The sequence below is a fragment of the Oncorhynchus nerka genome, linkage group LG2 (assembly GCF_034236695.1).
Source record: "Oncorhynchus nerka isolate Pitt River linkage group LG2, Oner_Uvic_2.0, whole genome shotgun sequence".
In the NCBI taxonomy this organism is placed as follows: Eukaryota; Metazoa; Chordata; class Actinopteri; order Salmoniformes; family Salmonidae; genus Oncorhynchus; species Oncorhynchus nerka.
The window spans coordinates 65,998,583-66,017,954 of record NC_088397.1 but is presented as its reverse complement, the minus strand read 5'-3'; the positions used below and the strand labels follow the sequence as shown (position 1 = coordinate 66,017,954).

The following is a 19,372-nucleotide window of genomic DNA, read 5'->3' as shown; positions in this document are numbered from 1 at the left end:
ACTCCAAGCGGGCAGTCATGTGCCTTTTACTGAGGAGTGGCTTCCGTCAGGCCACTCTACCATAAAGGCCTGATTGGTGGAGTGCTGCAGAGATTGTTGTCCTACTGGAAGGTTCTCCTATCTGCACAGAGGAACTCTGGAGCTCTGTCAGAGTGACCATCGGGTTCTTGGTCACCTCATTGACCAAGGCCCTCCTCCCCTGATTGCTCAGTTTGGTAGTCGGCCAGCTCTAGGAAGAGTCTTGGTGGTTCCAAACTTCTTCCATTTAAGAATGATAGAGACCAATGTGTTCTTGGGGACCTTTAATGATGCAGACATTTTTGTACCCTTCCCCAGATCTGTGCCTAAACACAATCCTGTCTTGGAGCTCTTCGGACAATTCCTTCCACCTCTTGACTTGGTTTTTGCTCTAACATGCACTGTCAACTGTGGGACATTGTCAAAACAGGTGTGTACCTTATGGTGTGTAACATTTCGATTGGTATGTATAAATATGTGGATTTCCATCACCCATTTTGTGTGTATACAAATCACAATTTGTGTTATATGTAATACTTTAAAACACCAGTAATCACACTTTAAAGCAACAGTAATCACACTTTAAAGAAACAGTAATAGCACTTTAAAGCAACAGTAAAAGCACTTCAAAGCACCAGTAATCACACTTAAGCAACAGTAATCACACTTTAAAGCAACAGTAATAGCACTTTAAAGCAACAGTAATCACACTTTAAAGCAACAGTAATCACACTTTAAAGCAACAGTAATCACACTTTAAAGCACCAGTAATCACACTTTAAAGCACCAGTAATCACACTTTAAAGCAACAGTAATAGCACTTTAAAGCACCAGTAATCACACTTTAAAGCAACAGTAATAGCACTTTAAAGCACCAGTAATCACACTTTAAAGCAACAGTAAGCACACTTTAAAGCAACAGTAATCACACTTTAAAGCAACAGTAAAAGCACTTCAAAGCAACAGTAATCACACTTTAAAGCAACAGTAATCACACTTTAAAGCACCAGTAATAGCACTTTAAAGCACCAGTAATATCACTTTAAAGCAACAGTAATCACACTTTAAAGCACCAGTAATATCACTTTAAAGCCCCAATAATCACACTTTAAAGCAACAGTAATCACACTTTAAAGCACCAGTAATAGCACTTTAAAGCACCAGTAATATCACTTTAAAGCAACAATAATCACACTTTAAAGCAACAGTAATCACACTTTAAAGCAACAGTAATCACACTTTAAAGCAACAGTAATCACACTTTAAAGCAACAGTAATCACACTTTAAAGCAACAGTAATAGCACTTTAAAGCACCAGTAATAGCACTTTAAAGCACCTGTAATATCACTTTAAAGCACCAGTAATATCACTTTAAAGCAACAGTAATATCACTTTAAAGCACCAGTAATATCACTTTAAAGCCCCAATAATCACACTTTAAAGCAACAGTAATCACACTTTAAAGCACCAGTAATAGCACTTTAAAGCACCAGTAATATCACTTTAAAGCAACAATAATCACACTTTAAAGCACCAGTAATATCACTTTAAAGCCCCAATAATCACACTTTAAAGCAACAGTAATCACACTTTAACGCACCAGTAATATCACTTTAAAGCAACAGTAATCACACTTTAAAGCACCAGTAATATCACTTTAAAGCCCCAATAATCACACTTTAAAGCAACAGTAATCACACTTTAAAGCACCAGTAATATCACTTTAAAGCCCCAATAATCACACTTTAAAGCAACAGTAATCACACTTTAAAGCACCAGTAATAGCACTTTAAAGCACCAGTAATATCACTTTAAAGCAACAATAATCACACTTTAAAGCACCAGTAATATCACTTTAAAGCCCCAATAATCACACTTTAAAGCAACAGTAATCACACTTTAAAGCACCAGTAATAGCACTTTAAAGCACCAGTAATATCACTTTAAAGCAACAGTAATCACACTTTAAAGCACCAGTAATATCACTTTAAAGCCCCAATAATCACACTTTAAAGCACCAGTAATAGCACTTTAAAGCATCAGATATAATATTGTACTTGCATAGGGTAGTTCAAATACTTTTTTATGTTGGAATATGGTTACTGGGCTATTATTTTGTATGTGAAGGTAATAAAGACTACCACTGACTGACTAGCATTTTTGTCCTTTTCAACTTTTTGTTTCAAGTGTAAGGATAAGTGGATGTTAGTGATTGGTTCGTAATGCCTGACGAGTTCCTATGAACAGAGATCTGTATATAATGACGAGATACTAATGTATCCACCCTAACAATGGGAGTAGTTGTCCCAAAGGCGGGAAGACAGGTGACAAGTTTACATCGAAAATAAGCTCATTGTAACGCATTGGGTTCATTTTGGACAGATTTTGGCGAGAGTGAAAACTCTCGCTTCGCCTCTTCCTCTCTGCTATAAACTGGCAGTGCCTTCTTTACGCGTAGCGGCTCCTTTAAAATAAACGCAGTGTGAATGAATTTGAGCCGTGCTGCGCTGACGTAGGGGACTTTGGTGTAGACCCAGACGAGGGTACAGAAGAGGAGAATAACGGCGAGAATAAGGACTGTTATCCTGGTTTTATTTGGCCTTATTGTTTTGCAGGAAATGTTCTTGGCATTTTGATCAACCAAACTGGACATGCGATACAAATTTATTTGCTGGGCTAAAATGACCTGTGTTCCATTTATTGAGATACAACATCATATTTTACATAATCAATTGTAAACTATACCACAAATTAGAATGTCCTTCATAGTGACGTTCAAAATGCTTAATTGAACTATTCTAGATATACAATCTGAAAAGTATTATTCTGTCGATGTGCCAATATTATTATAGAGTAGCTATTCCTCGAAAGAAATAAAACAATTGGGGATTAGTTAGCCTCTTTTTGCGCCATAATCTAAAGTAAAATCGACCAAGGCCTCTGAAAAATATATAACTGAGTCTCAGAGAGAGGGAGGGGTTCAGTGACCCTGCAGCCTAACACTGGACAGGGAGGGGAAAAGTGATATATCCCCAGGACACCACTGCCTCTTCTTGCACTCTCTGTTCCCCTGGAGAGCACGGCAAGAGACACATCATGCAACATAATGGTAATGGGAAGGAGAAGCAGTCGGTGAACCAATCCGACCCTCAGCTCCAGGGGATGACTGATGGCAGCGGACCACACATCTTCCAACTGCCCGCTCATTCCCAACTGGAGTTCAAACGCAACGCAGTCACAGAGGACTACAAAATAACAACTCAAGTACTAGGACTGGGTATCAACGGGAAAGTGCTGGAATGCTACTGCAAGAAGACAGGGGATAAATGTGCGCTCAAGGTGTGTGTGTGTGTGTGAGAGAGAGAGAGAGAGAGAGAGAGAGAGAGAGAGAGAGAGAGAGAGAGAGACAGAGAGAGACAGAGAGAGACAGAGAGAGACAGAGAGAGAGAAAGAGAGAGAGAGAGACAGAGAGAGAGAGAGAGAGAGAGAGACAGAGAGAGACAGAGAGAGCGAAAGAGAGAGAGAGAGACAGAGAGAGAGAGAGAGAGAGAGAGAGAGAGAGAGACCATCAGTCATCAGACGCAAGTGGAACCATGTATTTTAGGTCTTGCTTGCTTTCTTTCCTTACCCACTGATGTAAATGGCAGGACACATGATAATGTGCAGTGGTAATGATAAGGGGGAGAATAGTAATCAATTATTCACTATTCTTCCATCTCAGACAGTCTCCTCCTCAGTCTCTTGCATCTTTCTTATTGGTTCGCTAGGACCAATGTAATCAAGTCCTTTGTCTGATTTGCGTTGGAGTTGTATGAAGGACATACGCCCACCTTGGATATAATGCTAAAAACATATGATTGCCAGTCACATCTCCAATAATTTACAGTACATACGTGGGCATCAGTGCACATGCTTGCAGTATAGTGTCTGATGTGCAGAAGTTGACATTCGTGCAGGGAAGTTACTGTCACCTGAGTCTCCTCTACTTCCTCTGATATATTTACTGTACCAACAAACATGACGAAGTTGCCTGTTTCTCTTTTAAAGAGGTCCACTTAAGCACTGATAACACCAATAGATCAGGGCAGATTTAACTGTCTCTCTGTGAGCCGGTTTGGAGAGGAGCCACAGGCGGCAACAGTGCTGCCCTTTAAACTAACTAGATTACTCCTGCACATACAGATCTGGGGAGAGACAGGGATGTACTGTCTGGGGCCGGGTCTTATGCAGAGGGTTTTGTGTTAGTGCCTGTGGTCAATGTCATTTTGTATGGACAATGCCATGCTCTGTCTGGACTGATTCTATGTTCCATCTAGGAGGATTTACTCTGGTGAGGTCCTAAATTGGGGATGGGCAACAGGGACCACAGTGTGCAGACTTTTGTTTCAGCCATGTTCTGATATACCTGATTCAACTCATGAAGGCCTTCAGTTTACTTTACTATTAGTTTAACCTGGTGTGTTTGTACTGGGCTGGAGCAAAAGCCTGCATATAATGCGACCAAAACTGTCCATCCCTGTCGTTAAGTTCTGCCTTGGCAAGCACTCTACGCTCTATCTATCCTTCTGGACACGGGGTTCGGTGGTCTGATTAAATGTTGAGTGTTTACTTCTGTCCTTTGAAGGTCAACCACTGAAATAGTGAGCAATTTGGAAACAGTTCTACGTCAACAAGTTGTGTAAATTCAAAACCTGCAAAGTCAGTTAGTTAGCATGTCCAACAGCGACCAGGAATATTCTTAAAAAACAAGAACTGAAACCCCATGAGCCCGCTTTCATTGGAACATTCTCAATCTCCAAAATAGTTCCATGTTCTTTTTTTCCAGGGACACCAAAGATAGGTGGATGAAATGTGATTAGGAGGAGGATCAGTTATACTGGCACATGTGAATACATGCTTATGTTCTGTTCTGTTTGTGTTATGAACAATGTTTAGGCTGAGTATTAGGTTCCTCCTCTATAAACAGTTTAATCTCAACCTGCCCTCTCCTTCCTGTCCCAAAATGCACTAGTTCCTGTCATAAACAGAGGAGAGGCTAGTTTCTCTGACTGTGGTGTCTGGGGATATGGGATCCCTCCCAACCTCATATCTAATCCCTTTGCAAGTTTCTTATTACTGGTACATTTTGAATGCACTTATAAAATGCAGCATTCATTCTAAAAGTTCTGCAGGGAATCCTCCTGCAAAGCAAATTACATTTTTTTTCAATCACTTTGGTGCAATTCTAAGTATGTGGTACATATTAAAAACTCTAAGAACAAAAATCTAAACAAAATCTAAACAAAAATCTAAACAGATCATCAAATGGCTCATGTTTCGAAATTCCAAGCACATTTTCAGTTGACTGAGTACAACAAATACCTATGGGACCTATGATTTCTTAATCTGGCTCGGTATGTGCCACCATTTGGAATTATACTGTAGTGTAGTGTACAATGCAGTTAAATAAAGGTAAAATAAAAAATTTAATAATAATATAAAACAATATATTCCACTCATTATCTGAATGTCTGTTATCCACTGTAAGCCGATATATTTCAAGCAGAGAGACAGGAGAGGCGATACTGTATCAGTTTACAAGTCACGTAGAAAATGTGATCTTTTTCAATGTTGCATGGGGCAGGAATGGCATACAACGCCGTGCTCCTTTTTTTAATAGCCAACTGCTTTAAAATACCCCAGTTTCTTATGATTTGTCCTACATTTGTACTCTATAGGGATAATGAAACTGTAAGAATGACATACTTCTCAAAATGCCCACAAACTGTAATTGGATACACATTATAAAAATAATTGTGCTTGTCAAGTTACAGAATTATCAAATGCTGTATGAAATTCTTTCTATTCAGCACTTCAAAAGGAACCGTTTTGAAATGTATAAATAACATTTTTTACTATTGGATTAAATGGTAGTTAAAATGACTAAATGGGGAGTCTATCAATATCTGATATATTGGTGACTAAACTAAATGTATTTTATGGAAAACTTGCATGAATGACTCAGGGATGAAAGATGTGTGAAACCCCAAGGAATGCAAAATCAAAGGTTCTGAATATGAAATACAATTGTTTTCAGTTAATAGTTTTGTACTTAGAGTTTAGAAAATATACCACTTACATCTGAAAAATGTGCCAAATTGACTGAACAAAAACTGTAATATGAATGAATGGTCCAGGTTTGTATTTCGGATGATGGAATGACTGAAATTAGAGTATGGAGAGACTGTGTACGTGTATGTGTGTGTAAGAGTGAGAAAGAGCAAGAGTGAAAGAGTGAGAGAAAGAGAAGTGAGAGATAGAGAGAGAGAGAGAGAGAGAGAGAGAGAGAGCGGTGGGACTAAGATTGGTCACAGGGCTTTTAACCTGATTGAAGCTATTATTATGCTCTTGATCAATTCCTCCAAGTGGCTATAGACAACATGTACGCATTGCACACAAAAACACACACACAGCACATACATGTTGCATAGATACACATTCACATCCCATCATCATATGCACCCATCATCATACCTTGTCATAGTAAATACTGTATGTTTCTGAAACCTGCACAGTATTATCTCCCTTCTTTCTCTGTGTTTCTATCCCCACCTCCTCTGTGGTTGCAGATTCTGCATGATAGTCCTAAGGCGCGGCGGGAGATGGAGCTTCATTGGAGAGTGTCGGGGGGTCCATACATTGTTCGCATCCTCAGCCTGTATGACAACATGCACCAGGGGAACAAATGCCTGGTTATCGTCATGGAGTGGTAAGGAACACACAGACCACATAAACCAGAATGCATCTGTCTATGATGTATGTATTCTCTCTTAGCTTATCTAGCATGCCAGTCTAGACTTTAAAAACATTACTAATGACTAGGGCCAGGAGTTTTTCCTGGTCAGGTCACGTGGTCAGAAAATAACTCCTGGGCCTAATGAAAAGCTACACAAACATCAAATGATGTTCCCGCTATCCTTGATCATTGTCTTTGGGCTCTGTAGATTGGGCTCAGTAATTGCCTAGTAATTACTAAGGGACAATGCTTGCCTTGTTTAGGGGAATAGCTTTGTTGTCTTGTTAATTTTAAGAAGCTCTGATCTGTGTCTCTTGTTTTACTTCCTGTCTCAGTATGGAGGGAGGGGAGCTGTTCAGTCGCATTCAGGCCAAAGGGGACCAGGCTTTCACAGAGAGAGGTGAGTTATGACGGGGAACTATGTTGTGTCATTTACAGTGCTCTGTGATTTATGGTGACCCATATGCTCTATGTTAATCAGATTTATGTCATGGCTTTTAATCAGAGGCTTCAGAGATCATGAGGGACATAGGTACGGCCATTGAGTACCTCCACTACATGGACATAGCTCACAGAGATGTCAAGGTGGGACTATACCTCTAGACACACATCACTCACAGACATGTACACCCATGTATCTCTTTCATCTGACACTCACTGACAGGTGTCTTTACCACTGGTGGTTTTAGTGATGATGTACTTATTGCTTTCATCTTTTTTACACCTCCCTCCACACGCACACAACAGCCTGAAAATCTGCTCTACACCACCAAGGAGAGCAATGGTGTTCTGAAACTGACTGACTTTGGCTTTGCCAAGGAGACCACCCTCCACAACTCCCTCCAGACACCCTGTTACACCCCTTACTATGTTGGTGAGTGGTTGGGTCTGTTACACCAGTAGTAGTGTAGTATACTATCCAGATGTGAATGGTGTAGGCTATAATGTTTTATAGTTGACTTTTCCCCACATATTGTCCCTGTCTCTGCCTGTCTGTCTGTCTGCCTGACTAGTTGTCTCTTGGTCTCTATTTGTGTCTGTCTGTCTGTCCATCAGCCCCCGAGGTGCTCGGTCCAGAGAAGTATGACAAGTCATGTGACATGTGGTCTCTGGGCGTGATCATGTACATCCTGTGAGTACCTAGTGTGTCTTTGTGCTATAAGTGTGACAGTAGGTGTGTGAGAATCAAGTCACAGGCTTCTTATTCACTCTCACTCTCTCTACTGTTCCCTCCTGGGCCTCATTCCTACTCTCCCTTCTCTGCACTGCCTGGTACTCCTCTCCCTCTCTTTCAACACTCGGTTCCTCATGGTCCACTACTTGCTTTCTACCTCTCCTTCTCTCTCTCCTTGTATTTAGTATGAATGACTGTTAAAGGACTGTTAAAGGACTGTTAAAGGACTGTTAAATGACTGTTAAAGGACTGTTAAAGGACTGTTAAATGACTGTTAAAGGACTGTTAAATGACTGTTAAATGACTGTTAAAGGACTGTTAAATGACTGTTAAAGGACTGTTAAATGACTGTTAAAGGACCATTAAAGGACCGTTTAATGACCGTTAAAGGACTGTTAAAGGACTGTTAAATTGCTGTTGAGTGACTGTTGAATGACTGTTGAATGACTGTTGAATGAGTAAAGTGTGTGCTGTATCCCCAGGCTGTGTGGATTCCCTCCGTTCTACTCTAACACGGGCCAGGCCATCTCTCCAGGGATGAAGCAGAGGATCAGGATGGGCCAGTACAACTTCCCTAACTCTGAGTGGGCCGAAGTGTCGGAGGAAGGTCAGACTAGAGGCAATTGAATACTGTGGGTTGGGATGGTCTATACTAGAGGTAGAGGCTTCACTGCAATACAAACTATGTTCTGCTAATTACAAAATATTTTTGACGGATTCGTCTACGGTTGTGATTTGTAGGTCCTTTGACAAACATCTTGTCTAGTTTACCTGATGTTCATGTTTTATTTGTTATGCTTGTTGACCTATGACCATACCCTCTGTAGCCAAACAGCTGATCAACCAGCTGCTGAAGACAGACCCAAACGAGAGGATGACCATCAGGCAGTTCATGAACCACCCCTGGATCAATGTGAGGGTGCTGCTTACTGCATGTCTGAGAACACTGTCTGAGTGCGGTTGATAATATGAGACTAATTCACACTGTGTGTGTGTGTGTGTGTGTGTGTGTGTGTGTGTGTGTGTGTGTGTGTGTGTGTGTGTGTGTGTGTGTGTGTGTGTGTGTGTGTGTGCGTGCGTGCGTGCGTGCGTGCGTGCGTGCGTGCGTGCGTGCGTGCGTGCGTACGTGTTGACATTAAAGCATTCGATGGTGGTTCCTCCTACTCCTCTGCACACATCCCGTGTTCTGACAGAGGACAGAGAACTGTGGGACGATGTCAAGGTGAGTCTAGAGAGCTGTCAAACACTGACACTGTGGTATGAAAAAACACTGCATATCAATGGCCCAGTTTAATCTAACACTAACATTAAGAAGCCACTGGATGGCGTTAAACAGTAGATTTGTAAGACCCATATTGCAACTATCTACAGTGCCTGTAGAACATTATCATACCCTTGACTTCCAAATGTAATTAATGTTGTTGTGTTGCTGCCTGAATTCAAACTGGATTAAATAAATATTTTTTCTCACCCATCTACACACAATACCACATAATGACAAAGTGAAAACATGTTTTTAGGAAAATATGCCAAATATATTGAAAATTAATTACAGAAATATCTAATTGACATACAGTGGGGCAAAAAGTATTTAGTCAGCCACCAATTGTGCAAGTTCTCACACTTAAAAAGATGAGGGAGGCCTGTAATTTTCATCATAGGTACACTTCAACAATGACAGATAAAATAAGAAAAAAAATCCAGAAAATCACATTGTAGGATTTTTAATGAATTTATTTGCAAATTATGGTGGAAAATAAGTATAATTATTTTATTAATTCCTCACAGCTTTTTTAAAAGTCAGAATACAAACACCCCAATATTGTTAGGAGTTGATAAAGACCTTCTTTTGAATTAACGTAATTGCGTCTCCCTCAAATGCTCGACTGCTTTTAATACGACCGGTGTGTCTAATCCTGAATGCTGATTGGTTGAAAGCGCATTCCAGCGGGGGTTTATTCCACGAATTACCACCAGCTAAATCTATGACGTTAAAATGCCTATTTACTCTGTTCCATTTGACGGAGCATTCCACTGTCTCATCATCCCAGGCGAGAGAGAGAGGCAGGCAGCGTTTCTCAGCCAGTCGAAATAATGAATCAGCTGGCATCATTTTTATGGATATATACAAAGAAATGTAAATTGAAAAAAGGTCAAACGAAAAGAAGTGCAGCTAGTTTGCAGACTTTCCAGCTTCAGTTTGAAGTTGTGTGAGCTGTGTTGTTGGCTAGCTTCTCTGAACAACAGTGTCCTGACGAGAGAGCACCTTTTCTATGCCAGGCGAAATCATACCTCATTAGCTCATTGTTATGGATGTGTCCAAATAAATGTCACTAGAAAACAGCTTAAACAAATGCATCTACTGTTATTATTCTGTCTGCACTGTTTGACATGACTGTAAATTAGCCTTAGTTCGCTAGCTAGCAAGCATAGGATAAAAACATTTTTCCAGCCAAAGATAGGAGTCACAAAAAGCAGAAATATGGATAAAGTTAATCACTAACCTTTGATGATCTTCATCAGATGACACTCATAGGACATCATGTTACACAATATATGTATGTTTTGTTCGATAATGTGCATATTTATATCCAACAATCTCAGTTTACATTGGCGCGTTACGTGCAGTAATGTTTTGATTCCAAAACATCCAGTGATTTTGCAGAGAGCCACATCAAATCCCAGGAATACTCATAAAAAAAGATACAAGTGTTATTCACAGAATTAAAGATAGACTTGTCCTTAATGCAACCGATGTGTCAGGTTTTTTAAAAACTTTATGGAAAAAGCATAATCTGAGTACGGCGCTCAGAGCCCAATCCAGCCAAAGAAATATCCGCCATGTTGGAGTCAACAGAAGTTAGAAATAACTTTATAAATATTCACTTACCTTTGATGATCTTCATCAGAATGCACTCCCAGGAATTCCAGTTCGACAATAAATCAAATCAAATGTATTTATATAGCCCTTCGTACATCAGCTGATATCTCAAAGTGCTGTACAGAAACCCAGCCTAAAACCCCAAACAGCAAGCAATGCAGGTGTAGAAGCACGGTGGCTAGGAAAAACTCCCTAGAAAGGCCAAAACCTAGGAAGAAACCTAGAGAGGAACCAGGCTATGAGGGGTGGCCAGTCCTCTTCTGGCTGCCGGGTGGAGATTATAACAGAACATGGCCAAGATGTTCAAATGTTCATAAATGATCAGCATGGTCAAATAATAGGTCTGGGACAGGTAGCACGTCCGGTGAACAGGTCAGGATTCCATAGCCGCAGACATAGATCCAGAGTTTCTCTGTGGAGATGGGAGAACCTTCCAGAAGGACAACCATCTCTGCAGTACTCCACCAATCAGACCTTTATGGCAGAGTGGCCAGATGGAAGCCACTCCTCAGTAAAAGGCACATGATAGCCCTCTTGGACTTTGTCAAAAGGCCCCTAAAGACTCACAGACCATGAGAAATAAGATTCTCTGGTCTGATGAAACCAAGATTGAATTATTTTGGCCTTTCTTGAACTTCACTGTTGGTTAAGGGCTTGTAAGTCTAGACTTGTATTCAGCGCATGTGACAAATAAAGTTTGATTTGATTTGAATGCTAACCGTCATGTCTGGGTGAAGTCTGGCACCATCCTTATATTGAAGCATTGTGGTGGAAGCATCATGCTGTGGGGATGTTTTTCAGTGGCATGGACTGGGAGACTAGTCAGGATCAAGGGAAGATGAATGGATCAAAGTACAGAGCGATCCTTGATGAAAACCTGTTCCAGAGCACTCAGACTGGGGCGAAGGTTCACCTTCCAACAGGACAATGACCCTAAGCACACCGCCAAGACAACGCAGGAGTGGCTCCGGGACAAGTCTGTGAATATCCTTGAGTCGTCCATCCAGAGCCCGGACTTGAACCCCATCGGATATCTCTGGAGAAAACCTGAAAATAGCTGTGCAGCGACGCTTCCCATCCAACCTGACAGAGCGTGAGAGGATCTGCAGAGAAGAATGGAAGAAACTCCCCAAATACAGGTGTGCCAAGATTGTGGCGTCATACCCAAGAAGACTCGAGGCTGTAACCACTGCCAAAGGCGCTTCAATAAAGTACTGAGTAAAGGGTCTGATTACTTGTGATATTTCCGCTTTTAAGTTTTTATACATTTGCAAATATTTCTAAAAAGCTATTTTTGCTTTTTCATTATGGGTATTGTGTGTAGATTGATAACAACAATTGAATACATTTTTGAATAATGCGATAACGTAACAAAATGTGGAAAAATCAAGAGGTCTGAATAATTCCTGAATGCACCGTAATATGCCAGGGAGATATGTATACTGTAGCTAAGAAAGTAATACTTTGTGCATGTTGTGTAGTAATCTGTTAGTAGCCCATGTGCTTCACCCAAATAATTTTGTCCCTTTCCCCCTCAGAACTTAACCTACTCTTCTGACTTGTTAGTGCACAGGTAGCCTATAGCTTGTTTAAAGAAAATGTCATCATCGAATATTGTAAGCGTTCATCGTCTGCTTATACAGAAAAGATGAGTGAGGCCTGTAATTTTCATCATAGGTACACTTCAACTAAGACAGACAAAACGAGAAAAAAAATCCAGAAAATCACATTGTAGGATTTTTTATGAATTTATTAGCAAATGATGGTGGAAAATAAGTATTTGGTCAATAACAAAAGTTTATCTCAATACTTTGTTATATACCCTTTGTTGGCAATGACAGAGGTCAAACGTTTTCTGTAAGTCTTCACAAGGTTTTCACACACTGTTGCTGGTATTTTGGCCCATTCCTCCATGCAGATCTCCTCTAGAGCAGTGATGTTTTGGGGCTGTTGCTGGGCAACACAGACTTTCAACTCCCTCCAAAAATGTTCTATGGGGTTGAGATCTGGAGACTGGCTAGGCCACTCCAGGACCTTGAAATGCTTCTTACGAAGCCACTCCTTCGTTGCCCGGAGGGTGTGTTTGGGATCATTGTCATGCTGAAAGACTCAGCCACGTTTCATCTTCAATGCCCTTGCTGATGGAAGGAGGTTTTCACTCAAAATCTCACGATATATGGCCCCATTCATTCTTTCCTTTACACGGATCAGTCGCCCTGGTCCCTTTGCAGAAAAACAGCCCCAAAGCATGATGTTTCCACCCCATACTTCACAGTAGGTATGGTGTTCTTTGGATGCAACTCAGCATTCTTTGTCCTCCAAACACGACAAGTTGAGTTTTTACCAAAAAGTTATATTTTGGTTTCATCTGACCATATGACATTCTCCCAATCTTCTTCTGGATCATCCAAATGCTCTCTAGCAAACTTCAGACGGGCCTGGACATGTACTGGCTTAAGCAGGGGGACACGTCTGGCACTGCAGGATTTGAGTCCCTGGCGGCGTAGTGTGTTACTGATGGTAGGCTTTGTTACTTTGGTCCCAGCTCTCTGCAGGTCATTCACTAGGTCCCCCCATGTGGTTCTAGGATTTTTGCTCACCGTTCTTGTGATCATTTTGACCCCACGGAGTGAGATCTTGCGTGGAGCCCCAGATCGAGGGAGATTATCAGTGGTCTTGTATGTCTTCCATTTCCTAATAATTGCTCCCACAGTTGATTTCTTCAAACCAAGCTGCTTACCTATTGCAGATTCAGTCTTCCCAGCCTGGTGCAGGTCTACAATTTTGTTTCTGGTGTCCTTTGACAGTTCTTTGGTCTTGGCCATAGCGGAGTTTGGAATGTGACTGTTTGAGGTTGTGGACAGGTGTATTTTATACTGATAACAAGTTCAAACAGATGCCATTAATACATTAAACATCCTACAATGTGATTTTCTGGATTTCTTCCCCTCATTTTGTCTGTCATAGGTGAAATGTACCTATGATGAAAATTACAGGCCTCTCTCATCTTTTTAATTGGGAGAACTTGCACAATTGGTGGCTGAATAAATACTTTTTTGCCCCACTGTATGCCCCCTTTATTTATCCTATGGTTGTGACATGGTGTACAGGGGGAATACTGTAAGAGCGGCCCATGTTCTGAATTCTGTCGCTGTACTTTTCAGAAGTGCTGGACAAATAGTTATATTAACTACGTCCATCATTGCTCACTCATTAACGTCTTAATGGAAATTACTGATTGCCTCTTATCCACTCATCGTTCCCTTATGCCATAGTTTGTACATCTCAATTGTTATAGGCCTATTGCTTATATAGGTCTATCTGATTAGTATCTTATTCATCAATTTAGGCAATGTTGGAATGATTTCATTGTTTTGCTTTGTGTATTATAATTTGCTCATGGGCTTTTCTTGACGAGGAGGAGATACTATATAATGTTGTTGGGCCAGTTAATATTACAAGGGCTGTTTTCTGTGCGTCGGTATGGTTGTATATAAAAGTGGATCCTCATGATTGTATTTTCCTTCCTTTTAAGACCACATAGGCCTAATAAAATACTTCAAATGGTAGGCTAACCACGTCTCTCTCTCTGTGTGGTGACTTAAAGGATAGCCAAGTTAAGGCCTCAACATCTTGCTGATTTTATCTGAACTAACATTTATCTGAATTTCTGTCTGTGTCCATTTTGAAAGTGCTGAACGAATAGGCCTAACTTGTCGCGGCCCATTTGTTTGCACTGGCTTATACTTAGAGCTAAGTGGTAATGATATAAGAATAAACATGAATTCCGGTACATGAATTTAATAATGTTTGTGGGTCAAAACTCATTTTGGCGTTCGTTATAATTGAAGGAGAATGTGGTTCTTATCCACATACACAAATCCACAAGGAGTCAGTAGTAACCACATTTGTTTAAGCAAGTCAGCCATATCAGCTGTGGTTTTTAAAAAGGCAGTAAATGAGGCTGTATCAACTGTTTCGCTGCCAGACAAGGCACCGCTGGAGTGTTGCTGAAAAGAAAGCTCTGCTGTTGGTACAGCTTTAGGCAGGTCCTAACAGTTTGTGGGCACTGTTTGTCACCGTTACAGTGCAATGAATGTATTGTTTAGTGTTGTGGCTTTCCTGGCATGCATAAAACATCATTTTTTTGTTTGCCCACCAAGATATACAAGCTAAAATCGGCACTATATTATAGGCTACATTTCTGTCTAATTTGTGACACTACGCAATGAGCGTAACCTACAGTAAGCCATGCCGCCACTTCTCCAGGCGCGCAATATTTTCTGTGGAAGAGTTTCAGAAAAGAAAACTAAATAGTCCTATACTACTCTGACACACAAAATGTAGGCCTATCTGAAATGCAGCCATATACACAACAACTGTTATTTTACAAACAAGAAAACAAGCGATGTTGAAGAGAAGCCCCACGGAGACTGGTAGCCCATGATGCGCTCATTAAAACAGCACACACCATAACCATGATTCAGGACCATGGACAGAAGGCTACTGCCAGTCAGCACGATGAAAGGATGCCAATTTCAGTACCACCGAAGTGGACATCCAGGACAATAGGAGCAACGCACTAGGCCTCACCTCAGAGCACAACCAATAGGCTACATTGGTTATTGTCCCTATACCCATAAAATAACGCAAAGCTGATGTAACATGGTCAGTTTGTGTTCACAGAATCCCTTCTTCAGGGTGGAGAAGGAATTTTCACACATTGCTGTAGATGCCCCTAATGGTAATCCATGTTTCAGTGCCAACAGCATTGCTGACAAAGGCCCACTTTATCTTTGAAGAACACTGAGTGGGGTCCATTTGTTCTTGCTGGCTATGGTTGCAATTTCACTTTTCAAGAATGTGCGAGCCACAAACTCAGCTTCCACTGGTTCAGTTTTGGTTAGATACAACAATGGCTTGACCTTGTTCACATCTAAAAAGTCTGGGTTCTTTGGATCCATGGCACACAGAGCTTCCGCCAGTTGATTATTTTCTTCCCTAAATTGTGATGACATTTCCCCCAGCACAGCATCCAAAGTGCTAAAAAACTGTCGTTTACACTCCCTCTTGTCTCCATCATCATGCTGACCCACTGTGCTTTCAACTACATACATGAGTCTCCATCGATTGCTTGGAGCTGGTGTGCTCGTGCCCTCCTGGCATGCCTCCCAAAGCGTTTTGAATTCAGCATCACATCACAGTTTTTCAACACACCCATATGTACTGCAAACAAGTTTTACACCGGTGTGCAGATCAGTTGCTTCAGACTGCAATAACTTGTTAGGTACGTTGAGGAGCCCCAGGATTTTGCGTCATATTGATAGAATAATTTATATGTTTTAAGATAATGGCTAAAGTGTTCCACTCTGAAACTGTGTGAAATGTATTAGAATTATAAGACTATAATCTAATAATGTGTGTGTAAAACAAGTTAAGACAAAAAAACATTGTGTTACTATGTAGCTTGGTCAGAAATGTATAGTTGACACAACAAAGGACAATTGAACTACAGATGACCTAGTTATAACTCTGAAAACTGACAACAGGAAAGAGGCCCCTTTAAAGGCCCCTCTAATCTATGGAGGAGAGGAACGGCTAGAGACTGCTAGGCTGGTAGAAAAGTGATAAACTAGGAATGTGAACTTTGGAAAAATACAGCCCACCTAAAGAGAGGTGGAGTTTCTACTGATGTGAGTTCATGTGTGTGTGTGTGTGTGTGTGTGTGTGTGTGTGTGTGTGTGTCTGTGTGTGTGTGGTATGTGTGTGTGGTATAAAAGGCTATGTGCATTGTATGATTTCCAGAGTACTCTCTGAATAAAGGATGGTTCTATTGCAGACTGGGTGCTTTGTCTAATTCTTCATTAACCAGGGTCTTACAAACGTCTGGGAATTGGTCAAAGTTATAGTGATGGTTGAGTTATGAACATTGGGATAAAAATTCTCGTCACACAAGCTTGGCTCTGTCACTGCTTTCAATAAGTCTGTGGCCTCAAGTGTCACATCAATGCCATATGCGTGAGTAGATTCAATTTAACTGAACATCTCTGTGATGTTGTCACTTGATTTCAAAATGACTGACACCATGGTGAGGTTGCCAGTCCATCTCTGATCAAGAAGTATTTTCTGTTTTCCCCCATTGTACTGTGTAGCCACCATGGGTTTCCTAAAGAAATTGTACAGGGAGCTACACACATTGAAAATGTCCTCTATTGCCTCCTCAGATGACATAGTGTGTACCACAACCAAATGCAGACCTTAAACCAGGCACTACAAAAAGCCCACTTTCTCCCACTGAAAATGCAGCCCGAGTAAGACAAACCTGCCCTGGCTCCTCATCACCTACTGTAGGCCGTCAGCTGATAGTTGCTGTGGTAACAAAGGTGCAGGTGCTTGTTGTGATGTTACACTCGTGCTGCTGGTGCTAGGCCATGGCTTTTCTCAGTCTTGTTGGTCAGCAGGTGGCGTGGGGGATGAGCGGGTATTGCATTTGCTGCTAGGCTTCTCAACCTTGTTGGTCAGGCTAGCAGGCTGCTCGGTGAGTTCGGCATCGGTTTCAACATTTGACACCGCCCTGGGATTGAATAAGCTTCCTAAACAAGGCAATGAAGGCAGTACCTCATGACATTGTATGGCTAGAGGTCCCCAATCAGAATTTTTTTTATTTATTTTAACTACTAAATATTATATTATTACATCCTCCCCCTCTCCCTCTACCCTCCTCAGATCATGAGCACCCACCGGCATATAGTCTATGTCCCAGTCTGCGCTACTGGCAGGCTCCGCGGCGCTATATTGGGGAAACCAGGCATGGTAATTCATATACCATTTGTTATGTTTATGGGGAAACAAAACTGGGGAGGGGGGGACTTAAAATGTATTACATTTCAATTTATTTCTCACTGGCCTTTACACAATACCCCATAATGTCAAAGTGGAATCATGTTTTTAGAAAATAAATATGAAATGTCTTGAGTCAATATGTATTCAAGCCTAAATAAATTCAGGATAAAAAATGTGCTTAACAAGTCATATAATAAGTTGCATGGACTCACACTGTGTGCAATAATAGTGGTTAACATGATTTTTTAATGACTAGCTCATCTCTGTACCCACACATACAATTATCTGTAAGGTCCCTCAGTCAAGCAGTGAATTTCAAACACAGATTCAACCACAAAAAAATGTATGTTGTTTTCCAATGCAAAGAAGGGCACCTAATGGTAGATGGATGTTGTTTTCCAATGCAAAGAAGGGCACCTAATGGTAGATGGATGTTGTTTTCCAATGCAAAGAAGGGCACCTAATGGTAGATGGATGTTGTTTTCCAATGCAAAGAAGGGCACCTAATGGTAGATGGATGATGGATGTTGTTTTTCTCCAATGCAAAGAAGGGCACCTAATGGTAGATGGATGTTGTTTTCCAATGCAAAGAAGGGCACCTAATGGTAGATGGATGTTGTTTTCCAATGCAAAGAAGGGCACCTAATGGTAGAAAGAAGGGCGGATGTTTGTTTTCCAATGCAAAGAAGGGCACCTAATGGTAGATGGATGTTGTTTTCCAATGCAAAGAAGGGCACCTAATGGTAGACGGATGTTGTTTTCCAATGCAAAGAAGGGCACCTAATGGTAGACGGATGTTGTTTTCCAATGCAAAGAAGGGCACCTAATGGTAGATGGATGTTGTTTTCCAATGCAAAGAAGGGCACCTAATGGTAGACGGATGTTGTTTTCCAATGCAAAGAAGGGCACCTAATGGTAGATGGATGTTGTTTTCCAATGCAAAGAAGGGCACCTAATGGTAGATGGATGTTGTTTTCCAATGCAAAGAAGGGCACCTAATGGTAGATGGATGTTGTTTTCCAATGCAAAGAAGGGCACCTAATGGTAGATGGATGTTGTTTTCCAATGCAAAGAAGGGCACCTAATGGTAGATGGATGTTGTTTTCCAATGCAAAGAAGGGCACCTAATGGTAGACGGATGTTGTTTTCCAATGCAAAGAAGGGCACCTAATGGTAGACGGATGTTGTTTTCCAATGCAAAGAAGGGCACCTAATGGTAGACGGATGTTGTTTTCCAATGCAAAGAAGGGCACCTAATGGACGGATGTTGTTTTCCAATGCAAAGACCTAATGGGATGGTAGACGGATGTTGTTTTCCAATGCAAAGAAGGGCACCTAATGGTAGACGGATGTTGTTTTCCAATGCAAAGAAGGGCACCTGTTGTTTTCCAATGGAAGACCTAATGGATGTTGTTTTCCAATGCAAAGAAGGGCACCTAATGGTAGATGGATGTTGTTTTCCAATGCAAAGAAGGGCACCTAATGGTAGATGGATGTTGTTTTCCAATGCAAAGAAGGGCACCTAATGGTAGGTAATGAAAGAAGGGCACCTAATGGTAGATGGATGTTGTTTTCCAATGCAAAGAAGGATGTTTGTTTTCCAATGCAAAGAAGGGCACCTAATGGTAGATGGATGTTGTTTTCCAATGCAAAGAAGGGCACCTAATGGTAGATGGATGT

The 19,372-nt window shown here is 41.1% G+C and overlaps 1 protein-coding gene across 1 annotated transcript; it reads left to right on the top strand.

The window, feature by feature from the left end:
• The first annotated feature begins 2,578 nt into the window (after positions 1 to 2,578).
• Positions 2,579 to 12,834, top strand: LOC115131462 (MAP kinase-activated protein kinase 3-like). Its single transcript, XM_065021118.1, has 10 exons — positions 2,579 to 3,358; positions 6,628 to 6,767; positions 7,130 to 7,194; positions 7,300 to 7,379; positions 7,542 to 7,668; positions 7,851 to 7,926; positions 8,451 to 8,575; positions 8,796 to 8,881; positions 9,110 to 9,190; positions 11,651 to 12,834. Exons 1-10 carry the CDS (start codon positions 3,116 to 3,118, stop codon positions 11,669 to 11,671), a joined length of 1,044 nt encoding a protein of 347 aa, XP_064877190.1. The 5' UTR covers positions 2,579 to 3,115; the 3' UTR covers positions 11,672 to 12,834.
• The last annotated feature ends 6,538 nt before the right edge of the window (positions 12,835 to 19,372 follow it).